The 25,622-nt window shown below is 61.0% G+C and overlaps 1 protein-coding gene across 2 annotated transcripts in view; it reads right to left on the minus strand.

Annotated features, from left to right (window-relative positions):
- KDM4B (lysine demethylase 4B) overlaps nt 1-25,622 on the minus strand; it is a 128,756-nt gene that overhangs the window by 15,377 nt on the left and 87,757 nt on the right. For both annotated transcript variants that reach the window (XM_033854605.2, XM_033854604.2), the window contains 5 exons: nt 17,407-17,603; nt 9,461-9,562; nt 8,912-9,111; nt 783-1,225; nt 226-346 (listed from right to left, as the gene is read on the minus strand). In XM_033854605.2, the coding sequence (XP_033710496.1) occupies nt 226-346; nt 783-1,225; nt 8,912-9,111; nt 9,461-9,562; nt 17,407-17,603 (1,063 nt within the window). The remainder of the gene's footprint in view (nt 1-225; nt 347-782; nt 1,226-8,911; nt 9,112-9,460; nt 9,563-17,406; nt 17,604-25,622) is intronic.

The raw sequence follows: 25,622 nt of genomic DNA on the forward strand, positions 1-25,622 counted from the left end.
AACAAGGGCAGGGCAGAGGCCTGGGGGCAGCCGGGCCTGACTCGGGAGCTGTGGGCTGGGCAGGGGGCACCTCGGCCCCACAGCATTTGGGGAGGGTCTGAGGCTGTGCCGGGGAGGGGTCTGCAGGCCCGACTTCGGCTGGGGGTGGCGGGAGTGAGCAAGCCGGGCGGGTGGCAGAGGAAGGCAGGGCAGGGGCGCAGCAGAGCCAGGGGCACCCTTGCTCACCCTCGTCACTTGAGGCCTCCTGCTTGACCACAGACAGCGGGGACCGGGTGGGTGGCCTGCCCAGAGGGTGGCGCCGGCTCTTCTTGATCTCCATCTTCAACTTGGAAAAGGTCGACGGAGCCTAAAATGGCACAGGAGGCCTCTGTGGGAGCAGCTCTGGGGCCGGAAGTAGAGGCGGTGGAGCCCAGCTCAGAGGGACCCCAGTGTCCTCAGTCAGGGGCAAAAGACCCCAGGAAGCGGGCAGCCAACACCCACAGTGGTTTCTTTTCTTTTCTTTTTTTTTTTTAATATTCATTTGTTTATTTGGCTGTGCCGGGTCCTCGATGTGGCACGTGGGATCTAGTTCCCTGACCAGGGATCAAACCCAGGCCCCCTGCCTTGGGAACGCAGTTTTAACCACTGGACCACCAGGGAAGTTCCCCCAACGGTGGTTTCTAAACCACGTACGTGCCGTTGGCCTCCGGGACAGGATCCACAGGGGCCGTTTGGATGAGCGGGGCTGTGGCCAGCACGTGGGGCAGGGGGACCCCCGGCCCCAGGGACCCAGTGCCCCCTACCTGCACCTCGCCGGCTCCGCTCTCCTCCTCGGGCCCCGTCAGCTCCATGGGGGCCACCTGCTCCTTCCAGGTGGGGCCCTTCTGGGCAAAGTGCTCAGAGGCCTGCTGGCAGGACACGCGGCCCTTGTCGCCTGCCGCCGGGCCGGGCCGCGGCACCACGAACAGCATGGGGATGATGGGGCGCGGCTTCACCTCTGGCTCCTCGCTGGGTGCTTCGGGGGGCACCACGTTGAGAGGTGGTGGCGGGGGGTTCTCCTCGGCGGCCTCAGGGCCGGTGGCCGGTGCCGGGATCTCTAGCAGGGGCACCTCTTCGGTGGGGAACTGGGTGGGCGGGGGCGGCGGCAGCTGGGGCATGAGCGGGTGGTGGAGGTGCAGAGGGCCATAGCTCTTCTTCTTCCGGTCGCTCTTGGCCTTGGCTGGCCGCAGCTTGCCCCTCCCGTCCTCTGTGGGGACAGAAGAGAGATGAGTCAGAGGCGGGGGCCGGGGCACCCCAGGGGCCAGTGGCCAGGCACCCCCTTCGAGCCCCCCAGCCGGAGTGGGAGCCGGCTGCACTAGTTGAGGGCCCCTTCTGGCCCAGACAGGCCTTCCCCCAAGGAACCCGGGCTTCGGGCAGTTGTCACTGCTGCCAGGTCCCCCTGCCAGGCGGCCGAGCCCTGGAGCAGCAGCACCCTGGCCTCAAGAGTCCTGCCACACGCTCAGAGCACCTTCTGGAATGAGCACGGGGCGCCGAGGCGAGCTGTCGGAAAGCAGCTGGGAAGAGACCGGCTCTGAACATCCTTTCTGAGGGGAGGGGGGAGGAGGTGGGATGCATTTTCTTTTCATGTGTCTGAGTTTCCTTTATTTCTACAGTAAACGCACACGGTTTGTGGAATTTTTAAAAAGCAAAACCTTAGACAACAAACCATAAACAAGTGGTTCTACTTGTGTGAAACAGAAGTGCCTGCAGGGCCCGGAAGACGCGAGGGCCGGCGCTGCGGGGCTTCCTGACAGGTGACGGGGTGGGGAGGGAGGTGGACAGGGAGCGTCTTCAGCAGCATCTTAATTCAGGACCACAGCGGGCGTGCAGCTCGTCAAATAAACGGAGATGGGCGGTGTGGTTGGAGGGGTCATGGCCCCCAAAGACGCCCACACTGTAGCCCCGGGACCTGTGCATGCGGAACCTGACATGGCAGCAGGGATCTGCAGATGAGGTTGAGCTGAGGATCCCGAGGCGGACCCCACATACTAATAAGGATCCTTAAAAGCAGGGGATCCAGCTGGGGCCAGGGGAGCCGTGACTACGGAAGAAGCCAGAGAGATGCGGCACTGCTGGCTGTGAGGATGGAGGACGGGGCCGAGAGCCAGGGATGCGGCACCTCTAGAAGCTGGAAAAGGCAGGGAATGACTCTCCCCTGGAGCCTCCAGAGGAGCCAGCCCTGCCCATGCCTGGATTTTAGTCCAGCGGGACCCATGTCGGACTCCTGACCCCTAGAAATGTTGGAGAATAAGACTTGCTTTCAGCCACTGGGTCTCTGTGGTCACATCACACAGCCACTGGGGATGCATGTGGGCGGGGGGCTCCACGAGGCCTGCTGTGCTCAGGGCGAGGTGTGCAGAGCCTCAGGGATGCCCGCCCACAAGGACCAGCGGCTCAGAGCACAGCCTTCGGGCCTTCCCTGCCCACCTGGAGAATGGGCACACGAGCTCAGGCCCTCACTGCCTGTCCCGGGTCCCCACAGGCTCAGGACGTCACATGAGGTGTGCCAGCAGCTGATACCCGGGGACGTACTGGTCATCCTACTGATGGTACCCATGAACCGTTGGTTCCAATGCGTCACAGTCTGGGTCTCTGAGGGCCGGGAAAGTAAGGACAACTCGCAGAAAAGCAGTGGTCCCTCTCCCGGCTAAACCTGTTACCACGTGACACGTGACAGGGTCTGCTGGTCCCCGCGGCATCCACACTTACCTCTTACTATAAAAACCTGTCCGTGTTTCACCCCCGTCCCTCAGCCAAAGATAACGACACAGGTGGGATGATGCTCCCAAGGGCAAGGCCATCACTTAGTCCTTGACCGGCCCTGACCCAGGAAGGGGTCAAGCAAGGGCCCTCCCTCCCTTCCTGCAGGCAGATCCCTGGCCCTGAGCGCTAGGAGGGAGCCGACCCCCACCCGCGGCCCCCACTAGGCAAGCTGCAGAGGCTTGAGCCAGCCTGGCCTTCGTGGAGGGGCCCCTCTGGTCGCTGCAGCCCGCAGGGTCCTGAGCAGGCAGCCGAGCTTTTCAAGAGAGGCTCAGAGGAGGGAGCGCTTGCCAGCGCCCCCCATGCCCTCTGGCCCTGAGCCTTCCAAGGGCAAGGGTGCAGTCAGGATCCCTCCTGTGCCTTTGCCCACCTGGAGGAGCCCAGCACGCTCCCCAGGACCCCCCAACTGACAGCACCCCAGGAACAGTTATCCGGCCGAGGAAAGGAAATGGGCATTCCGCAGACAAAGCTGCTTCTCCACTGCAGATGCTGGACTTGGATGGTCCTGGCCACTAAAGGTCACCTCCCTGTCCCAGGAGACGTGGGAGAGGGGGGATGGGGGGGCGCTGAAAGGTGGGGGGCGGGGAGAGGTGTGGGGTAAACACTGCTCATAAGGTTTGGTGACAGCAGCCCAGCCCCAGGAGGTGACCAAGGGCCCAAGAGATCAGGCTCCTTCCTGCCGCTTCTACTGATTTATAGAAATGGCGCTGAGGCAGCCCAGAGCCCCGTTCTGACACAGCAGCAGGGACTTCCGGAGAAACGGCTTTGTTCTCTAAGGAAATCCACTATGCCCTCCTCCCTGACAGTGCGGCCACCCGAATGGAAGTCCAACGACGGCCTCCCGGGCCTCAGGACAGCAGAGCCTGCGAGCTGCCCCGGCTCCAGATGCTGCTGGGGAAGGACACGTCCCCGGCTCCTTCCTCACGGCCACTAGGCCCTGGGAAGCTGACGGGGGCGCACCCAGAGGACCCTGTTAGAGGACAAGCCCAAGGGCACTAGGGACGCTGGGGGGCCCGGGCCCCATCTGTCCTCACGCCGTGGGGACCACCGCAGGCCTAGGGCAGGCAGGCCGCACTTGGAAAGCCCCTTGGTTGGCCCGCCTGAAGGAGCCTCGAAATGGAGCTGGAACGGTGGCTCGGACCCGAGCCGGGTCCCTCCCCAGCACACAGGGCCTCTCACCACCCCCGGTGTGCAAGGGGGCGCAGAATGGCAGGGAACCCCTCTGCCCCAGCAGGGTTGCTGAGGCCCGTCTGGCACTTGTTTTTCGCGGGGAGGCACAGCCAAGAATCCCCCCACTGCCGACGGATGTTACAGCCGCGCCAGCTTCCGGGGCCCCCATGCCTCCTCTCCCACCAAAGTTCTCCCAGGGGAGAGCAGGGGGCACAGGGCTGCTGCCTGGTTTAGGGACCCTGCCCTGCCTGGCCCAGCCAGCCCGCATCCCTCCTGAGCGGAGCCCAGGCCAGGCCAGGGGACTGTGGCGTGAGTGTCAATGCCCCGCCCAGCCTGCTGCTCACCGCTGGGTGCAGCCGCCCCGGGTCTTGTCCTAAAGCCGTCAAAAAAGGTGCGTGAGGGAGGGGGAAGTGACCCAGGGCGGCTGCACACCCATCCCCGGCCCTGCTCTGCCCTGCGGGGGACCACGTACTCTGGGACCAGCCCTCCTGGGGCCCTGCCGCTGCCCCTGCCACCCCCAGCTCCAGAGCTGCCAGAAGGGACAGTGGCCGTGCTTGGCCAGAGCTGGCCAGGGCCAGGCAGGAGGAGGGAGCCCTTGCGGTCCCAGCAAGCCAGGTGGACACGGGCTGCCTTCCCGCCAGGACCAGGGCTTGCTGTGCCGGAGGCTGCTGATCCCATCCTGGGCCAGGCCACAGGGCAGCTGCTCTTGCAGACCCCTGGCAGTGGGAGCTGGTGGGACCTGGCAGCCAGGAGGGGAAGCAGCCCCCCTCCCCAGGCCAAGGGACCCGCAGCCAGCCGGGCCCCCTCCTGCCCCTGTAGGGTCCGGGCACCTCCATCCTGCCCGCCTCCGCCTACTCCAGTCAGGGAGCTTCCTACGTGAGCAGCGGCGGCAAGCACACGCCCTCCCGACACAAACCTAAAACAAAATGTCCTGTCCTCGCGCCCGAACGCCCCTCACACTCACAGCTCTGAGGGGCAGGAAGCTGGCGTTAAAGGGAATCTAGAAACCACTTTAACGTCTTCCACTCGTTCCCCAGACGTGTTTGCTGTCACCCCCGACTGTGAGCACTTATTTATTTGATGCATTCAGAGCCATCTTCCTCCAAGGGCTTGAGGGACAGCCCCCGACTGGGGCGTGTGGCTCCCCAGCTGTGGCAGCCTCCTTCTGTCCCCTGAAGGGACCCCTTCCCCTCTAGAGGGGCTGATGTTCCGGGAGATGTCCCAACACCCCAACTCCTCCTTCTTGGGAACCAGGCTCTGGAGTGGAACAGGGACGGGGTGTCTGGAAAAGGGAAGCAGCCGGCCGTGAGCAGAGGTGCCTCCTTGGGAACGTCCCCGCTCTGCCTGGGGTCCACAGCCACGTGACACTGAGCCCACCACAGAGCACGGAGCCTGCAGGCCTTTTGGAGAAGCCCTGGGGGTCCTGGGCTGAGGCCCTGGAAGGGGGACAGAGTGGCTGCAGATGCCAGGAAGGAGGGCACACATCCTGCAGGGTTTGGTCTACAGCAGCATGTTTTACTCTCAGTGGACACAGAGACCACCCCCCACCCCGCCCCGTTTAGGTAACAATCTGCTTAGAAAAGGGAAAACCGGAGAGGAACCAGGCCTTCGCCGTGCGTGAGCCTGCGGCCACCTCTTGGGATCCCGAGACACCGAGGCACAGTGTCCCTGTGACGGGGCCGGGTCCAAGCAGGGGGTGACGGGGCATGGGGGTGCGGCTGTCTCTATAAACAGTCGATCGGTTTGGGCGAAGGTTCATTTTAACGCAACTCAATTAACAAAAAGAGAACCATTATTCCTTTGCTAAGTAGTTGGGTAAACAGTGCGGCTACTCTCGCTGGCTGCCCTGCATCCGGCCTCAGGCCGGCAGCCGCTTGCGCCTGCTCGAGAGGGAGGAGAGATGCCCGTGGTCGCAAGGCATCCTTCCCACCCTTCCCAGGAGGGGTCCCGCTAAAACCCTTGTCTCTCAGGACTGTCTGAACTGGTCGGGCCCAGGAGCCCCCGCCCTGGCTGGCCCCCGACGGGCTGACTCCGCTCCTGGGAAAAGCCGCTTCGGGCTGAAGCCAAGACCCTTGGGACAGGCGTCCTCCCACAGGCCCTGAGCGGGGTGTGCGTCCTCTCCTTTTACCCTCCAACAACCCCACTGGCCTGCCGAGGCGGCGTCCAGGGCCCGGTCCCCAGATTTCAACCTGGACTCTTTATTTCCACCTGCTTTTTCTCCCACTTACTCCGCCCCCGTGAGAGCACCGATGCCCCCTGGCAACTTTACAAGGTGCCACCTGGGGCGGCCCGGGTGCAGAGCCCAGCCTGTTCCTGCCCCGCCCCACGCAGCCCACCCTGGGGCAGGGCGGTCACCACCCCAGTCCTTGCCAGTCACACCAGGGACACCTGCCGAGTCTCCCAACCTCTTGGGCCAGAACCCCAACCTAGCCATGTCAACAACCACTGTCCTAACCTCCCTAAAGCTCACCTCCACGGCCTCTGGAGTCAGATGCAAACGCCTCACCTGTTGATGGGACTCGGGGCCCTGGATCCCGGAGCCCACAGCAGAGGGTCCATCATTCATTCACCCACCGCAGCCCATGCTCTGACTCGCCCCACGGAACTGGGGCCCGGAGCACTCACGACACAGGCACAGAGCCGGAAGGACCACGTGCCCCTCCCAGCTGCAGACCACCCGCTCCAAGGGAGCCCCTCTTGGTTTTGGCACGTTTACTCTGTTACAGGCTAAACTGTGTCCCCCAGATTCCTATGTAGAAGTCCTAACCCTGGGGCCTCAGAATGCAGCCACATTGGAAATAGTCATTGCTAATGTCATGAGTTAATAAGATGAGGTCATTAGGGTGGGCCCTCATCCAATGTGACCGGTGTCCTTCTGAAAGGCAAAATGCAGACAGACTGGCACACAGGGAGAGGCCGTGTGAGCGTGAAGGTGGCCGTCTACGAGCCAAGGAGAGAAGCCTGGAACAGACCCTCCCTCGCGGTCTCAGAAGGAACCAGCCTTGCCCACACCCTGACCTCGGACTTCCGGCCTCCAGACCGAGAGACAATGAACCTCGGTTCCTGAAGCCCTGTGTCGGGTACTTTGTCGCACGGCAGCCCCAGCAGATTCGGATGCTTCCCTAAACAGTCCAGTGTCTGCCTGGCGTGTTTTCTGAACTTTAAGTAAACGGGACATGGGGCGTGGGTGCCCGTGTGACATTTGGGGCTGCATGTGAGGGTCACCCCGGGGAAGAGCAGTGGCCTTCACTGCAGCCCCGGACAGTGTCCTTGCTCCTGCCTGCAAGCTGGCCGGTCACGTAGCCCTGACCTCTCCTGACCCCTCTTCCTCGGGCCTTGCTCCCTCCGGCTGCATCGAAATCAACATCCCCCAAGGCCGCTGGCCAGCACCTTTGCAGGGAGCCCCCCTAACACATGCAGCCCCGTATATGTTACAGCTCCTCCTTGTCTTTCAAAAACGTCTCTTAATTTTCTCCATAAAGGTCTTTTATCTTCTGTTAGATCTGCTCCAGCCTGCATCACCCTCTGGATGCTCTCATTATAGGTAGGATTTTCTTCAAAACCATGTGTTCTGTGAACACCCACATGTGACAAGTGTGGGGCGGCTCTGTGTGTCCAGCCCGTTTCTGGCAACTCCGCTAGCTCCCTGCGTCACCAGGCCTCAGCCTCTGGGTCCATTTCCATGGGGTGATTGTGCCTGCGCACAGACTGTGCCGACGCACACCCCCTCCCCGCCCCCCGCCGCCTGTGTCTTGCCTCCCCGGACTGTCCAGACCCTCCCGTGTGGACCGGGCTGTTTCGTGATGCCCACCAGGCAAGTGTCATGCCAGGCTGTCTGGGACAGGCCAGCACGCAATTTACCCAGGAAACTTTCCAGTCTTCCCTGCCTCCAGCTCCTGGGGGCCCCGCAGGGACACCCCCCCTTCCAGCCCGTGGGAACATCAGGGGCATGCGCCTGCCCCTCTCGGTGCCTGGTGGAATGCCACATCATCTGGGACACCAGCCACGAGCACCCCGGGGAGGGCCTGACCCCAAGCCAGGCAGAGCTGTGCCGGCTCACCTGCTCCAAGACACAGTCCCGAAGAGGAACCCTCCAGCAACCTATGGCCTGTGATGGGGGCCCGAGGCACTGCTGCCTGGCAATCTGCCACCAGCCCCCCAGCCCCGCCCGGCCCCTCCTTTACACCTGGGGGGGCAGCTGCTAGGTGCCAACGTGTGAGCAGCTGAAGCTGCAAATTAGGAAAGTGAAACCAGCCGTGGAAAAGAAAAAGGAGCACCATAAAACATGGGAGTGGGGAACGTTCAAACGCTCACGGAGTCATGTTCCGCGACTAACGGGCCCCAGGCAGTGTAAAGGGTACGGTTCTGAGACACACCCACCATGGTGCCCAGATACAGTTTTTTTGTTCAACGCCAGCCTGCAGGTGGGGCATCCCCACCGCAGGCACGTCCAGCATCTGGCTGCAAACAGCAGGCCATCCCCTTTCCCAACTGAGCAGAGAACACCTCTGTTACGGACTATGTCTGTCTCCCCCCAGGTTCATGCTGAACCCTGCCCCGCAGTGGGCTGGTTGGGAGGTGACTGGGTCATGAGGGTGGGGCCCTGGCTAAGGATCAGTGACCTTAGAGGCCAGAGGGCTCACTGGCTCTCTCTTCCCCCTGAGGACATAGTGACAGAGGGTCACATACAAACCGGGAGGTGGGCCCTCGCCAGCACCAGGGCACACCAGCACCCTGATCTCCCAGCCTCCAGCACCGAGGAATAAAGCCCGTTGTTTCAAGCTGCCCACCTGTGGATTCTGTTTCAGCAGCTGGATGGACTTCAGTTTCTGGGAGAAGAGGGACTTCTCACAGCACTCCCAGAATGCACATTTTTAGAAAACGCCCTCCCTGCCCACAAGACACATGGATGGGATTCTGAAGGCGCGGGGCCTGGCCAGCACAGGCACCGAGCAGGACTGACCTTCGGAGCCCTCGGCCTCCCGGCCCTGCGGCAGCGGCTGGGATTCCTCCTCCTCCTCCTCGGGGTCGGCCTCTGGTGTGGCCTCCTCCTTCATGCCGCCACCAGCCTCCTCCAGGAGGGCCGTCCCAGCTGCCCCCTCGCCAGGAGACTTGGGGTCGTCCGGCTTGGGCTTCTTGGGCTGGCTCCGCTTCCGGTGAGACCTGGAGAGGGAGGCTCATCAGACGGGAGGCGAAACAACGGAAGGCAGAAGCCCTGGGCTGTGCGCCCTGTCCAGCAGACAGAGCCCCCCAGGAGGCCCGGGGAAGCGGGGGCCCTGGGTGGGGTTGGCTCCTGGGGGCAGGGGCGGTGGAGGGAGAGAGGCCTGGGGGAGGGGAGGGGATGGCAAGGTGGGTGTCAAGCGCGTGCCGATGGCAGCTGGAGATGGGATGGCGGGACGGACGGGCTCCAGGAGCCTCTGTGTGGTGGGGCGGGAGACACGGGGAGCGTGGGCTCAGATGGAAACAGAAGCTCGTGGAAAATGCCTGCGCGACAGACAAAAGGTGCACTTACGACAGCCCCGGCCTCCTGGTCTGCTCTTTCTTCCTCTCTAGACTTGGTTTCCTCTCCTCCTCAGTCTTTTTCCAGTGTCTGTTTTCTTTCAGACTAATTTGTCTAGAACGTAAATGTCAGGGGGTTTTTCTCTAGGACTTGTGTTAACTCCCTAGACGCTTCGCCGCAGGGCCTCGCGGGGCCCCGGGCTCTCCCTGCATCCTCTCCACCTGCAGGAGCTCCGAGCCCAGAGCCCGCGGTGGCCCCTTCTCTAAGCTGCGCCCCGGCCCCCCTCACCTCCTGCCCACGCCGGCCTCAGGGGCTGCGACAGTCCCCGGACGGGATGGAGGGCGGTCCTCAGGCCCCAAGTGAGAATCCCAGCTGAGGCTGAGCTGTGGCTTCTTAGTGAAAATGAGGGGGAATTGGGATTAAAAAGGAAGAAAGGAAAGCGACAAAGGGAGGGGGGCTGCAGGTTAGTGGCCAGGGCACCCCTGCCGGGTCCTGGTGGGACGTCCTTGCCGGTTCCTGGAAACTTTCCAGGGAGGGGGCAGTGCAGCTTTGAGACCTCAGGAGGTGTGTGACTGGCCCGGGAGCTGATGCAGGGGCCAGGGCGGTGGAGAGGCTCAGCCTTGGGCAGGGGACACCAGGACAGCCACAGGCTCCGGGTCTCACAGCCGAGGGGTTGTTTTGGAGAGAGCTGTTGGCGCTGGCCGTGGCTTCCCTCCCCCAGGGAGCTCTCCATGTGGCCCCAGTGGGGTCAGACACCAAGACCTTATAGGAGACCCTACAGGGTCCCTGGCAGCCGCACCTCCAAGGACCAAGTGCTCACCAAGGGGAAGCAGGGCTGTCTGACTGGGGACGGGTGGGCAGGGAGGCCCCAAGGGCTCCAGATGCCAGGACCCGCATCTCCTCCCAGGGGCGTCTGCAGCAGGACGCTGGGGGCTCACGGCTTCCTTGCTGCCTCCCGGCCCGACGCTGCTGGCCCCTGGGGTGCCTCCTTCTAACTGTCCCCTGACGCTAACCGCTAACCACTGCCGGTCCCTTGCTGCTCAGCTGCCTAACTTGAGGGCCCCTGGCTCTGTGCCCTGAGCCCAGGCAATGCCCGGCACACGACAAGCCCTACTTGATGTCTGCAGCATGAACCACCCTGATGACCAAAGGTGGAAAGCAGGGAGCATTCCAGGGAGGGCGCGTCATGGGCAGAGGCATGGCATCACACACAGCATGGCGTGCAAGGGCGCACTGCGAGGGGGAGGGGTGCAGGAGGACAGGCGGGCGGGGACAGGGCGGGGGAGTCGGCAACAGATGGGGGTGGGAGGGGGCACGAAAGACTCAGGCCTCCCCTGGTACACTCTCCACACCGAGCGAGTTTGGGAAATGCCAGGTGCAGCCCCGACGCGGACACAGGCGGGAAGCTCCGGGCTTTTCCCCAGCTGTCATCGGGAGGCTTCTCTCGGGGTCTGGGAATGCTGCAGGGCCAGGTGCCCACAAGCGAACCCCCACGCTGGCCCCAGCACCCAGCAGAGGGGCATCCTCCTACCGTCAACTCACCTGGCCTCGGTTTCCGGCAGCTGCCCCACTCCTCACCCCCTCTCCGGCCCTCCCCCACCCCCACCAACCCGGAACTGGCCCGGAGGCCACTTCTGCCCCTGCCCGCCTCAGGGTCCCCAGAGAGCCCAGGCCTTCCTCGGCCCCCGACACACCAGTGGGCTCAGAGCTCTGCCCCCAGCACCATACCCCCAGCAACCACTGGGCCGCACCAACGCAGGGACCCCCCCAACCCCCCGAACGGGTGGAACTAGGTGCAGAGACGTAGGCGAAGGGACAGGCCCTACTGCAGAGGGGAAAGTGAGGTGAACGTCGGCATGCAAAGGAGGATCTGTTCTGTGAGAACATAAGCTGGGAAATAACACCGGGGGAATCTGGGGTTGACTTGCTGACAGCTGTGGGGAGCTGTGCGCACACCCTAATCGCAGTCTGGCCGTACAGCATCCTCTGGGCCCACTCCCCAGATGCGACGCCTTCCCCTCTTTTAGCCATTTCTTCTTGTATTGACTTGCATGTGTCTCCTCACGCTGCTGCTGTTTTTTGGTTCTGGCTTCTCTGCTGAGTTGCCAGCACAGACACTTAGGCTGTGGCCATCCTGCCCACCTCAACCCCTCCTGGCTTCTCTCCCATTTTGGTTGTGGTGAGATTCTATATTACATTTTTCTGATCCTGTAAATATAGTTCATCCGTGAGCAACAGAGCTGCTCACACTGCATTCTTTGCTCACTCCTTCTGGAGTCAGTAACGGGCCCCCTCTCTTAGACGCTTAGCTTTCCTGGTTTTCTCCAAGATCTTGGTGTGGCCTCCTAGGCAGGGGTCACATGCTCCTCAATGACACCCTGAGGCCCTCCTCTTATCTTGAGACTGCCTTGGACACTCCTGAGTTGGATCTGGTTTCCTTGATCCCATGTCTTCCTTGGTTGATGCCCTTGTTTAGCTGGAGCACATCCTCCAGCAGCTTTCTCAGAAAGGAGGGGGAACCTGGGACTTTGCTTGTCTCAAAAGATCTTTATTCCCTTCCCATACGAAGTTGGTAATTTGGCTGGGTATTCCTGGGCTGAAATGATTGCTCTCCTGACCTTTAAGACCCTTGTCCTTTGTCTATTAGCTTGTAGCATCATGATCGCCAAGTCCAGTGCTGCTTGGGCCCCGTTGACCTGTTTGTTTGTTCCAGAGGCTTTGCAATCTTCTGTTTAACCTGAGTTGTGAAAAGTCTGCATTCTAGATTTCCTCAAGCTGGCTCCCAACCCACCTCGGACATTTCTTTGCTCTTTTAAAGTTTTTTTTTTAGTTTCGTTGGGTCTTCATTGCTGTGCATGGGCTCCCTCTAGCTGCAGCGAGTGGGGGCCACTCCTCACCACGGTGCGCGGGCCTCTCACCGCAGCGGCCCCCCCTCGTTGTGGAGCACAGGCTCCAGGCGTGTGGATCTCAGCAGTTGTGGCTTGCAGGCTCCAGGGCACAGGCTCAGTAGTTGTGGCGCACAACAAGGCACAGCCTCAACAGTTGTGGCTCAGCTGTTCCGTGGCACGTGGGATCCTCCCGAACCAGGGAACGAACCCGTGCCCCCTGCATTGGCAGGCAGACTCCCAACCACTGCGCCACCAGGGAAGTCCTTTGCTCCCTTTTAAATGTCCAAGAGCCATCTCTTTCCTAAAAGCCTTTTTGTTTATACAGCAGGTTCTTCCATAAATGCCAAGTCACCTGCCCTCTCGCAGAAGTTAGTTTTCTTCTGCTCACTGCATGGCCTCTCCTGTGGGGTCCCGCTTTTTTTTGTTTGAGACTCTTTCACACTGAGTTTCTTCAGGGGTTTAGGGACCCCTGGCTATGACGTACAAGGGACTAAGATGTTCGCTGGTAGCTGTGTGTGAGCAGGGCTCCTAGAAGGGGAGCGGGCAGGTGGGAGCCCTGTCACTTCACGGGGGACCCCCAATATCACATGTGTGGCTTTGTTCCGTTGGGCCACTAGGACCCGGCCCTGCGGTTGGGGATATGTGAGGCTGGCACGTCTGATCTCCCCAGCAGTAGGGCCAGCGCCTTCTGCTGGGGGATGGGGTGGAGGAGGAGGCCCTGAGCTCAGCGATGCCTCCAGCACACCACGGTCCCCGCCCCAGCAGGCGCCCGTGCCTGAGTCCCAGGCCTTGTGGCCTGAACCAGCCCACTCCCCGTCTGCAGGTCCACGGACTCGAGTTTTCTCTGTGCTGCAAAGTCAGGTGTCACTTGCCCCTCTTTTCCTTCCTTCAGAGTCTGCCGATGCTGCTCGTACCCTCTCCTCTTCCCTGTCCCTCCTTTACAGTCGTTTTCATGGTGTTTCAGAGGAGGGTGGACATAAACGTGCACTTTACTTGCCAGGCTTAACGGGATGTCACTTGGCGAAGATGATAAGAATTAGGTATTGGTACTGAGTCCAAATCCCTACACTGATATTTCCAAGATGGGAGCAGGTGTCCTTGGACCTCAGGTGGCAGGAGAGGCAGAGTGAGGGGGCTCACTGAGGGGCCCAGGGCACACAGCCCCTTGGGCATCCCAAGGTGGGGCTGTTGCCCAGAACTTCTGACTCCCCGGGGAGGGATCTGGGGCTTCCTGGCCAGGAGTCGCAGCCCCTTCCTCCAGTGTTCCCTGACCCACGGCGAGTAGGTGTGGCCTTCAGTGGGTTTTCTGGTAAAGTCACAGGGACAACAAGCTCCTGGGGCCGCAGGGGCTGGCAGGCCCCATAGTCATGGCCCCTTCTGAGAGGACAGGAGCTGCACCGGAGGAAAGGGCTCAGGAGCGTGGCAGGGTCAGGGTGGCTGGAAGGAGTGGGTCGGAGGTGCAGTCGTGTACAGCCTGGCCAGGGCATCAGGTACAGGGGGAGAGGCGAGACCAAACTGGCTCCTGGTGGGTCTGGGGGCAGCAGAGGGGGCAGGGATGTGCTCCCTGGCTCCTTGTTTCCATGGTGACCGAGGATGGGAGGTGGAGAGGTGGTGGGCGGGAGCTGCTGGGCTGGGCGAGCAGGGCTAGCGGGCTCTAGCCTCCTGCGTGGGCAGCTGGAGGTCCCGCCAGGGGGAGCAGCAGAAGCTGGGGAGGGACGGGGCCCCGTGGGTCCGGAGAGGAGCACACTTCCCCTCCCCCACTTCCCTCCAAGCCCGGCTGCTCAGATGCTCTGCACAGAGTGCGTGTGAGTGTCCAGCAGAGCGCACACCTGCTGGAACATGTGGGCAACGCGGAGCATTCCTTGAAGCTCTCCTTGAAAATAATCAGGAGCCGAGAAGAAAACGCAGCCTGCATATGGAGGAAGGCTGCTCAGGCAGGCAGGCAGGAGCGGGGGAGGGGAGCAAGGCGAAGACGCCAGCTGGGCAGGGGACCCACCTGGCGGCGATGGCGAGGGGGCCACGCAGCACGGACAAGAAGGTCACAGGTGGCGGGGCCAGTTCACCTGACAAGATCTAGGCGTGGAAGGAAAATCCACGGGAGGGCATCCTCTTCTCCCAAAGGAGCCAACACCTGCCTCTGCTCTCAGGTGACATCTGGGGCGGGGTGCAGGGGGCCATCAGGAAGGCTGGGCCCTCGAGGGGCGGGGGCCTGGCTGAGCCTGTCTGATTGAGGACCAAGGAACGGATGCAGCATCCCAGAGGAGAAGGCAAGGCTGCACAGGGATGGGGGCGCGGGAGGGTGCCCACAGCAGGCGGACGAGGAGCCCACCCCAATGCCAAGCCCTTGGGGAGGGACACTGGGAGATGTCTGGGGACATCTGTGGTGGTCTCACTGGAGGGCTGCTCCTGGCATCAAGTGGGCGGGGGTGGGGAAGCTGCTCAACCCCCCACAGTGCCTGGGACAGCCGCCCACAGAAGATGTCAGCAGTGCCGAGGGGAGACCCTGGTCTAGGAACAGAGCCAGATTCGCCCCCATCCCCTATCCGGCAGGAGTCAAGGATGCTAGGGTGGTGCTGCCCCTCCCCCCAAACCAACTCTCCGACAAGGGAGGCTCGGGGGAGCCGGCAGCCCTGGAGACAAGGCACAGCTGGGCGAGGACAGGTTGGCCAAGTGGCCAGGAGAGAAAGTCACCAGGGACTCCTGAGGGCCACTGCCACTGGGGGTGGGGCGGGGGCAGCGGCTTCCAGCTTGGCATTGGGCCTCCAAATGTGAGTCCCCAGTCAGCCTCTTAGGAGGAAGCCCCCCCAACCAGTGACTTTTTAAAAAGGTGAGGGAGTCAGCCTTCTTTTACATACTAAAGGCTTTAAAGAAAATTGCATCCTTGGGAACACGACTGAATTTGTTATTCAGTCCCAGGTCTGCACACAGGGAGGGGAGGTGGGAGAGAGCGACGTTCCAGAAAGGAGGTGTGCTGTGCAACATGATGAGGGGACAGGGAGGGGGTAAGGGGCTCTTTGTGTACAGAAGGTTCCGGCCAAGGCCCGGCGGCCGGGTCCCGTCCTCTGGGCAGGCTCGCCTGACAGCCTCTAATCCCATTCCATCCTGGACTGATGCCCCAGTCCTTGGCTGTCACTCTGTTGACCAACTAGTCTGAGCCATCACCAGTCAACCATTATGCAAATGCAGGATCACTCTGCTCCCTCCCTCGGGAAAGACCGGGAAAGAGCGGGAGCTGCAGCAGATCAGCCTCACCGAGAAGGTGCTTTTCGTGAGGAACACACAGGAGGGCAGAAAGTCAAAAGGAGAGACAACAAAAGAAATCGGAAAAGAGAGACACCTTCAAGCGGGCTGCCAGGAGCAGATGGGAAAGCACCCTGGAGCTGAGAGAACATTCTCAGAGAGGGGCCTCGGGTGGGGAAAACACACGGATGAAGGTGCGCAGAGAGGAGAACAGGCCCAGCGGGGAGAAGGTTCTGGGCTGGGAGTGACCGCTTGGCCAGGATGATTTCTCCCAGTTTCTGCAGAGCGCTGGGGTGCCACCAAGGATGCACTGCCCAAGGAACACACTGGCCAAGGCCCCACCCCTCAGGGACCAGGTCCTGGGGGAGGCGCCGTCCTTGACCAATGGGAACAAGACCCGCCAGCAGTGACCAAGGGCTACAGATGGAAACCTCGCCCGAGGCCCAGATCCGACTGCAGCCTGTTTGTGCCGCCCACAAGCTAAGCATGATGTTTACGTTTTTAAATGGTTCAAAAGTTAAAAGAGGGCTTCCCTGGTGGCGCAGTGGTTGAGAGTCCGCCTGCCGATGCAGGGGACACGGGTTCGTGCCCTGGTCCGGGAAGATCCCACATGCCGCGGAGCGGCTGGGCCCGTGAGCCACGGCCACTGAGCCTGCGCGTCCGGAGCCTGTGCTCCGGAGAGGAGCCGGGAGAGGCCACAACAGTGAGAGGCCCGTGTACCGCAAAAAAAAAAAAAAAAAAGTTGAAAGAATAATAACACTTTGTGGCATGTGAAAATGATATGAAATTCCCACTCCAGTGTCCATAGATAAAGTTTTATTGAGACTCGCCATGCTCATTGTTTACGGAATGTCTTACTGTCCAGGGCAACCGCCGTGGAGCCAAGTGGTCAAGGGAGAGCCTCCTGAGCCCTTGAAGCCCTAACACCAACACGAGGATGCTCTGGGCCGCCCCGCCCACTCCAGCCATACCCCAGGCCCAGCGAGGACCTGCCGACCGTTCCTTGGGCACCAAGAAGGAATCTGTTTGAAACCTGTCCACAGACAGCTCAGGCCCTGAGAGCCTGGACGTTTCCCAGAGAAAGAGCATGATGGAGTCGGACGCTTCCGAGGCCGCACGGCACTGCCCCTCACTCCCCAGCTCCGCCACCCACATCCCTGTGGCCTCGGCGCAGATGCCAAGAGGGGCAGCCACTCTGCCCTCTCCTTCCCCGCCGGACACCAGGCAGCGGCCGGGCAGGGACCACGCTGGGTGGAAGGTGGGCCGGGAGGGGGGCCTCTGAGATGGAAAGGGGTGGCAGAGGGCGTCCGGGGAACAGGTCTCTGTAGTCACCTCTGCGTCCGCGGATTCAAGCAACACGTTATCCGAGGCACCAGAACAAGCATCTACAGATGCAAAGGGGCAGGGGCGCGGCTCTCATGGAGGGAGCTCGGTGCCTGTGCCCCACGGCTCCTGCCATAGCTCAGAGTCAAGAAGGGCCACGCGGCCCCGACGCAGAAATGGGGCTCTCGCACCGGGGATGGCGCGATAGTGAGCCGGAAGCCTGAGAGGGACAGTGTGTGGGGTCCTGAGAGGGCAAAAAGGGCCCACCTCCCAGGAGCTGGTAGACAAGGAGTAGGTGGGAGCCTGAGTCCCCTGACAACACAGGCAGCGACGGCGGTGAGTCCCCAACAGCCCGCGGAGGAAGTTAGACCTGAGAAACACTCTGCCTCTGAAAGAGGGAGAAGTGGAGGAGGGAGGGGAGGGGGGAGAGAGGAGAGGAGAGAGGTGGGCGACAGCCTGCAGCCCCACCAGCGGGGAACCGTGGGCTGGGCTCGCTGGGTGGCTCACCTGCGCAGGAGCTTGGCCTTGAGCGAGGCCCGGGAGGTGCTCCAGGTGCTCAGCTCGGGGCTGCTCAGGGCCGTGGGCCGTGTGTGGTCCAGCACCGTGAGGTCCTTGCCCTGCTTCCACAGCTCGTAGCGCTCCGGCTGCAGGATGCGCACAAAGACGTCCATGGAGATCTTGACCATGTCCTTCCGGCATGTGCACTGCATGTGGGCAGGAGAGAGACCACTGAGCCCGCGGGCCAGTCACCCCACACCGCGCAGGGCGCCTCGAGCCTACCCCATCCTCCCTAGAAATTCTCTCACGAGACAGGAAAGGGGGTCTTCTCACCCCGATGCGGGGGAAGGTGAGGCTGCTGCATCCCCGCAGTGGGAGCCTCTGGCCTTCCCCACGGAGTCGCAGCCCCCCACCTGACCGTGGTCCACCACGGTGCCCCCAGCCGCTCAGGAGCCGAGGCCACATGCTCTGAGCTTCGGCCGCCTCCAGTCAGTTCAAACCAAAATCTGCCTCCTGTCAGACATGCGTACCCCCGACCAGGTAAAATGCGCATGGAATGTCTTATAACAGCGGTAATTCCAAAGGTTAGTTAGGAAGAGAGAAAAAGCTGTCAGCCCCCAAAGAGCAAACAAGGAAACAAATGTGATCTGGAGAAGGTGCTCCCCCACCCCCGTGTGCCTGCCTTGGGCTTCGGGAGAGGAGGCTGGGGACCCAGGAGACTCAGCACCTGGCCCCAGGGCGCCCGGAACTCGCCTCAAGCCAATGCTGGCCTGGCTAGTAGAGTCCCTTGTGCCTGGGAGCTTCAAGCGTGGGACAAACAAGCATAACGAGGACGGGCTGAAATGGGTCCTTCCTCCCCCTCCTCTGCTGTCTAGACCCTGAAGACGACTCCACATGCAAACCCCGCGTCCCGGGAGCCTGTCCCTCTATGCCACAGGGTCACCGTGGCCCCCAGGACTGGGTCCCGTGCAGGAGGCACTGCAGCCATCCCAGAGGAGTTGGGAGCCAGAGAAGCCAGGCAAGGATTGCAGAAGCCAGGCTCGGGACGGCGAGCCTCGGTCAAGGGGAGGAAATCAGACAGCCCTGGTGTCCTAGTTACCTGCGGGCTAAGGCCAAGAGCGAGAGGAAGGAGAGACTGAGGGGACCACTGGTCTAGGGCAGGGCTGGCGAGCTGCCCACAAAGAACCAAGCAGTATAGATGCTTCCAGGTGTGCGGGTCACGGATCTCTGTTAACAATCTCTCAGCTCTGTCGTCACTTGGGAGCAGCAAGACCGACTCGTAAACAAATGGGTGTAGACGAGTGCAGATAAAACTTTATTTACAAAAAAGGCAGAGGGCCGGATGCGGCACAGGCCGAGGTTTGCCGGCTCTTGGTCTAGACTCTAGAGGACAAAGCATCACCTGGCGGTGGGCAGCCACCTTCTGAGAGATGAGCTTCCCCAGGGATGGCTCCACGAGGGACCTCGGGGTGGACCTGACCCTGGGGGCCGAGCTCGCCTCCCTCTGAAGGGGCACTGTCCTTGCCTCCTTAGGGGGACGAACCTGTCCTGAGCATCGCGACAGAAGGCCGAGGGGCAGTCGCCCCTCAGGGACACCCGCACTGCAGCCCCTGCAGCTCTGACTCTAAACACCCCCGTGTCAGATAAACAGGCTTATCCCTTTTTAAGCCGTTCCCCAAACCACAGCTTAAAAAGCGTCTCCGGGTTTTTTTTTTCCAGGCTGCGTGTGTGTGTGTGTGTGTGTGTGTGTGTGTGTGTGTGTGTGCGCGTGTGTGTGTGTGCACGCGCGTGTATGTATTTAGAATTGCGTATGTGTTCATTTTTCATCCCATGCAATTTCAAAGGACATTATGAACGTGTCTCCGTTTTAAATGCACATCTTGCCTCTGTTTACAACCACCCGTCACTGCCACTTTCTCAAAGGAAATGAAGGAAGCGGAAGGAAAAGACTTAATCGAATGCAGCGATTATGTATCTTGCCCCGAAGAGCCCCTCCCGACTTCCCTCAATTGGCTCAGAAACAGCAGATATTTATGACCCGGAGCCTGAGGCTGCTGGGGGCGGGTCCGTGTCTCCTGCAGCCCCAGTGCCCCCATCCTGCCTGCTCCCAGGCGCATCCGGGAGCTCCGCCTGGGGACAGCAGTAGCCTGACCACACCAAGTGGGAGGGAATATTTATGACCCAGCGACTCCCCGCAAACTCAATTCAGTTAATGAGAAACCTCGCAGCAGAGAAAGGCTGGCGGTGTAATTTGGCTGTGGAGTGGCGAGAGCACAGATGGCGCCCGGGTTCCAGATTCCTGGCTGGCCACCACAGCAGCTTAAGGGATTTGTATCAAGCGGCCTTGCAATTGCTTTTCCTTAAGTAATTAAAAAAAGCACCTGTGTGCGCCGTGGAGGGGATGGAGGGGACCCGGAGCACATTGCCTGTGTCCTGGAGCCCGGCCTGTACCCGGGCTGGGAGCAGGGCTGGGAACACTCACCCTCACGTCTCTGTGGGGTTCTGGCTGCGGTGGGGTTTGTTGCTGGTGGGGACCAAGGTGTGGGGGGCATGGGCACCAGGGAGGAAACGGTGGGAAGAAGCCAAAGCCCCTTGGGTCGTGGGGGACAGGAGGGACAGCCCCCGGTGCAGGACACAGCAACAGTCACCTTCGTGGGCTAAGCCGCTGAGCACCACAGACCCATTGCCTTGTTTCAGCTCACAGTTTGGCAAAAGAATTTGCTAAGACCAGCGAAAAGATCCGGCTACTTAAAAGCAACTTCCAGGGGCTGAGCGCGCCAGACCCCCGCCACGGACCCTGTACCACTGTCTTCTGATTTGTGGCCCCTGCCCAGCAGAACTGCCCCCGCCGCTGTTTCACTTCAGGCCTGCGAGTAAGCACAGGGGCTCTGAGCTGCAGGGCCGTCCTGGAAATGTGGCTCAGGGAGGGCGGGAGGCTGGAGGCTTGGGGCACAACCCTCGGGGCAGCGCCCAGGGAGGGACTGCGTCCTCTCCTCCAGCCCGGCGGGCTCCCAGACCTTCCTGAGGACCTGCTGGAGTCACTGCGGCTGAGTGTCTGCTGCTTGCTCTCCAGCTCCTGAGCTCAGCAGCCCCACCAGCCGGAGACCAGCCGGAGTGTGCTCTCCCTGGGACCTGGCCTGGCCATTAGTTCTGATGGGGAAACCAGGCTCGAAGGGGAGGGAGGAGGCCTGAGGGCCCCCTGCAGCCTGAGCGCACCCCGGGGCCCTCTGTACCTTCAAGACTCAGCCAGCAGAATCGCGTGGGGCAGGGCTCCCGCTCCACGAGCAACTAGGTAATGAGGACGCTGAGCATCCTGTTCAGATCAGCCAAGGCGGGGTGGCTGGTGATCCCATTAGTGCCGAGGGGCCATCTGGGGACAGAAGGAGTAAAGGAAGAGGAGGGGGACTGTGGCGGGGCGGGGGGGACATGCGCTGCACATGGCCTGGGACCCAGCACCAGCCTCTGTGGATGCGAGACAGGCTGTGCTCTCTGTGGGACCCCACCCTGGGCCTGCCTGCCTGGCTGGGGGTCGAGCTCCAGCCCCCATTGGCTCAGCCCCACCCCCAGATTCTGGGCCTGGAACGGTGGTCTCCCCAGGTGATGCGAGCAGAGGGAGGTGGCGCCCCGACGCTCAGAGCAGAACTGGCTCTCTGATGCAGCCGCTCATCAAGGGGGACCTGACAGCCCCAAAAAGTGCACCTCAAAGAGCCCCTGATGGGCCCCCCGTGGAGCTGCTGGCGCCAAGTTAATTAACACGGGAGGAACGAGCTGTTCAAAGTGACAGTGGAGAGGAGACACGAGCTCCGCCCCCGCACCCCCCACAAGAGGAGGGGGGACAGGATGCCCCCCAGAAGCAGACACCAGCTGCCTGCCGAGCAAAAGGCTGGCAAGCAGGGCAAGGGCGCAGCCCTGACAAGCCACGGGCGAGCCAGCGAGGCCCTTTGCTCCCCGGGGATCTCACCCAAGGATGTGAGAAATCCAGACAAAGACCGTCTCTGCTTCATCACAGAGAGAAAAACGTGCGCATGCACACACGCATGCACAGGCCTCAGGAAAACTCTAACCACAGGGCAACCTTTGTGGACCCCCTGGGTAGGTGACAGAGCCACCCGACGGCCCTGTGCGGGGCTGGTGATCCTTGGTCCTAAGCACCGATTCAACTACAGAAACGGTCTTACAATGGATCTGTTGTCAGAAGAAATACAAAACTCACAGTCAAGAATACATTAAAGCCCCAACTGCGACCAAAGACCTTTAGGGAAAGTCAAGGTTATTCATCAAAACCAACCACGGTTCTTTCAATGGAGGGGGGGGGGGTGTCAAAAAATTTTGTAGTATTTGTTTTTCTAAATCTCTTTACTGAGCAAGTATATCATTTAAGTCGGTTGGGGGTGGGCAGATTATGAAATCTGGCCCACCACCTGTTTTTGTAAATAAAGTTTTATTGGCACACAGCCCAGCACACGGCCCTGCCCACGGCCACACTGGTGCTGCTACAGCAGAGCTGAGCAATTACACAGCAACTGGATGGCCCCCAAATCCACAAATATCCACTATCTTGTCCTTTACAGAGTTTGCCAAACCTTGAGTAAGTCACAAAATCATTTTCACAAGGTATCTTGAAGCCCTGACCCCACCAGTGTATCTGTATCTGCAGAGAAGGAATTAGAAGGAGATGAAGGTTAAATGAGATCATAAGGGTGGAGCCCTAATCCTGTAGGACTAGTGTCCTTTTCAGAAGAGTAACAGAGACAGATCTGACCCCTGCCCCCGCTGCCCCCATGTGCGGATACAGCAGGAAGCTGGCGGTCCACATACCAGGACTAGAGTCCTCACGGGAAGCTGACCCCAGTGGCAGCCTGATCTCAGGCTCCCAGACTCCAGAAGTGCGAGGAATAAATGCCTGTTGTTTAAGCCGCCCAGTCCCTGGTACCGTATTTCTGCAGTCTGAGCCGACAGAAGACAGGTGTCTGCCTGGAAACTTACTGCAGTCCCGCTTTTTACTGAGCATAGCAAGCTGCACATCCCCACCACCTGCTGCCAGAATCTGACTCTCACCAGGTGCCAGGAAGCACCTAGAACCTGGCACATGGAGGCCTGGCCTCGGGCTCCACCTCCTCAAGGCTGCACCTGCTTTCACACCTGCAGCCCGAGCCGACCACTCTCAGGGGAACGTGCCCCCCACCAGAGCCCCTGGGGACCTGAGCAGTGGGCCTGGGCCAGCTATGCACACCCCCAGCCGGGCTGGGCCCGGACCCCACTTCAAAGGGGACCCGGGGGCCCAACAAAGGGACCAGCCCCATGCTGTCTGGGGTCGCCAAGTCTCCTTCCTACAGAGGTACCAGCTCCTAACCCCGAGCCTCGGATCTCACACGTTGTGCCGGGGACGGCCATAGGTTTTCTGGTTGGTTTTGGCCGCGCCGCAGCATGCGAGATCTTAGTTCCCTGACCAGGGATCGAACCCATGCCCCCTGCAGTGGAAGCGTGGAGTCTTAACCACTGGACTGCCAGGGAAGTCCCGGTTTTCCGTTTTAATGAACTCAGGTGCTCATAAATGGAGGAACGCGGTAATGAAGTTCCCTGAAATGACACCTAAGGAATGAAGGGGTCAGATCCTTGGTCACCTTCCCAGGGCCTATGGCAGGAGACGCAAAAGGGCCAGCCTTGGGGGTGACTTTCTCTTCTATTTTTCGTGGTGGTAGGTGTGCAGGTGGGCCCTTTTTCTTACTGAACCCATCCCAATACGCTACACCTACCAGCAGTCACATTCTGTACACAGCTCAGAGACACGTCTAAGATGTGGCCCAAGTTCCAGGCAGGATGGATATAAGACTTCCTAGAGTTTCCGAACAGCCTGGCCCGCAGTGGAAGCATACTTTAAGGGCTTCAATTTCCCAAGGTTTGGTTGTTTAAAAAGAAAGGCACCGATCCTAGATTGGATCCAGCAATTGAAACCATAAAATCCCGGAGCAAAATCGTTTCTCACTTTTAGCTCACAGAGTCTGTCTTCCACGTCTGAACCATTACATGCTCCGAACTAATCAGGTTCAAGGGCTGTGGCCTCACGGCCCAGAGCCAGGCCCAGCCCTGCAGCAGCTGACAGTGAGATGGGGAGAAATAAACACACATGAGGGGGCAGGAACACGGGAGCAGAGAAGGGCCACACCCACCCGAGGTCCGCCAGAGCCTTCCTCTTGGCTGCCAGGAACAAGCACCTACTGCGTGCTCTTCTGGTCCTGCTCATGTCAGATGGCAAAGCGGGAGAGAGGAGGCCCAGCAACCAGCCTGAAGACTATTAAACATGGTTCACTGAGATCATCCCCAACAGCTTTGTAGTTGGTGAGGCCGCAGCGCCGACTCCCTGCCCTCGGGGCTCCTGCCTGCCCTGCTGTGTGCGTGTGAGGCCAGCCGGCTGGGTCGGAGGCCTCAGGATCGCAGACCCGACGTGGGAAGGCCGGGCCAGGTGCGGGCCTGTCTTCCAGCCCACGGCTCGCTGCGGCTGGGCCCAGAGTTGCAGACCCCTGAATGTTCGCTGCCCGAGGCACCTCCACGAGGGGCCTCCTCGCACCGTGGAAATGTCCTACGTCTATGTTGTCCCCGAGATCACCACCGGCCCACGTGGCTATGAACTAGTACTTGCTGGTGTGACCGAGGTACAGGACACGTAATTACTTCACTTTAACTAACTTGTGGTTAAAGGGCTGTGCGGGCCGGTGGCTTCGTGCTGGGCAGCGCGGCCGGGCAGCCCCACATCCCTTCTGCTGCCAGCCCCGCAGGCACTGCACCTAAAACCCAGACCGAAACTGTCTCTCCCGTCCACCCCACTTTCTGCTCCTCGGTGTGGACTAACGCTCCTCCCCCACTGCTCCCCAGGGGACAGGGCTCAACAGTGTCCCCCAATGCATGTCCGCCAGGGACCTCAGAATGAGACCTTATTTGGAAAGAGGGTCTTTGCAGACAAGTTGGCCAAGGTGAGGTCACGCTGGAGCAGGGTGGGTTCTAAATCCAGTGACCGAGGCCCTTGTAAGAAGAGCGGAAGTGGGATCCCGACAGGGGGACAGGGTCACATGAAGATGGGCAGAGACTGGAGGGATGCGTCTACAAACCAGGGACACCAAGGATTACCGGCCACGCCAGAGGCTGGAAGGGGCGGGAAGGACCATCCCCTGGAGCCTTCAGCCACACCACACCTCCATCTCAGACTTCTGGCCTCCAGGGCAGGGCAGGGACGCCTTCCTGTTGCTTTCAGCACCCCTCCTCTGCTGATGGCATTTTGTGACCCGAATACACCAAGGTCTAGAACCGCCCCGCCCCCCAAGAAGCCCCTGCTGGTTGACGCTGCCTGCCTGCCCGCTGTGCCCTTCGCGGTCTCCCTGGGTCGGAGTGCTCCTGGGCATCCTGTCCCTCATCTGTGTCCTCTGCACCTCGCCGACTTGTTCCCGTCTCCCAGCAACTTGCCGATGACCGGTGCTGAGCAGATGCTGATGTGGGAGCGACACACATGCTTCCGAGGGAACAATCCCAGGGCCAGGGGGTGCTTCAGCCCACAAAGTGTTAAGCACCCAGAGACGGGGCAGAAACCACCCTCCCAGGAGCCTGCCATCTGTCAGGACCAGAGCCGGCCCCCTGTTTCTGATGTAATTACCCACACGGCAGCGGGGGACGCGATAACAAACCAGTTCATTAGGAAATCCACTGGAAGCCCTCGGAAGCGCTTCATAAACAAAACCATTAGGCACAGGGCTCCCGGGGGCTCCCCCATCCTGGCTGGCGGGGCTGCTTCCCAGGGCTGGGCAAGGTCACAGGCCTTTGATCTGCAGGATGCTGCCCACCACCCCTCCAAGGTCACTCTCTTTCTTCCTCCACACAAAGGAAGCCTCTTCCCTGCTGCACTGTGGCTGCAGCCCGGCAGCCTAGACGGTTCTCCCGCCTGCTGTGAAGGGCCCTCCCACCTCCCCCTCTGCGCCAATGATGCTGAACCCAGGCCCTAGGTGCCAGGCACTTCCCAAGGGCACTCTGCCCGAGGGCCCCACCAGCCCCTCAGCTCTCTCCCTTCACCCACAGCCCCTCCTGCTGACCAGGACCCATGGAGTCCCTCTCTGTTCTCCAGGCTCCGAGGGGAGCCAGCCTGCCTGACCTCTGTAACAACCTCGTCATCCGAAGCCGCAAGACGTTTACCACGGCCAAGAAACGAACTCCATTCACAGGCAGGACGGCAGAAAAGC

Source organism: Tursiops truncatus, chromosome 3 (genome assembly GCF_011762595.2).
Source record: "Tursiops truncatus isolate mTurTru1 chromosome 3, mTurTru1.mat.Y, whole genome shotgun sequence".
In the NCBI taxonomy this organism is placed as follows: Eukaryota; Metazoa; Chordata; class Mammalia; order Artiodactyla; family Delphinidae; genus Tursiops; species Tursiops truncatus.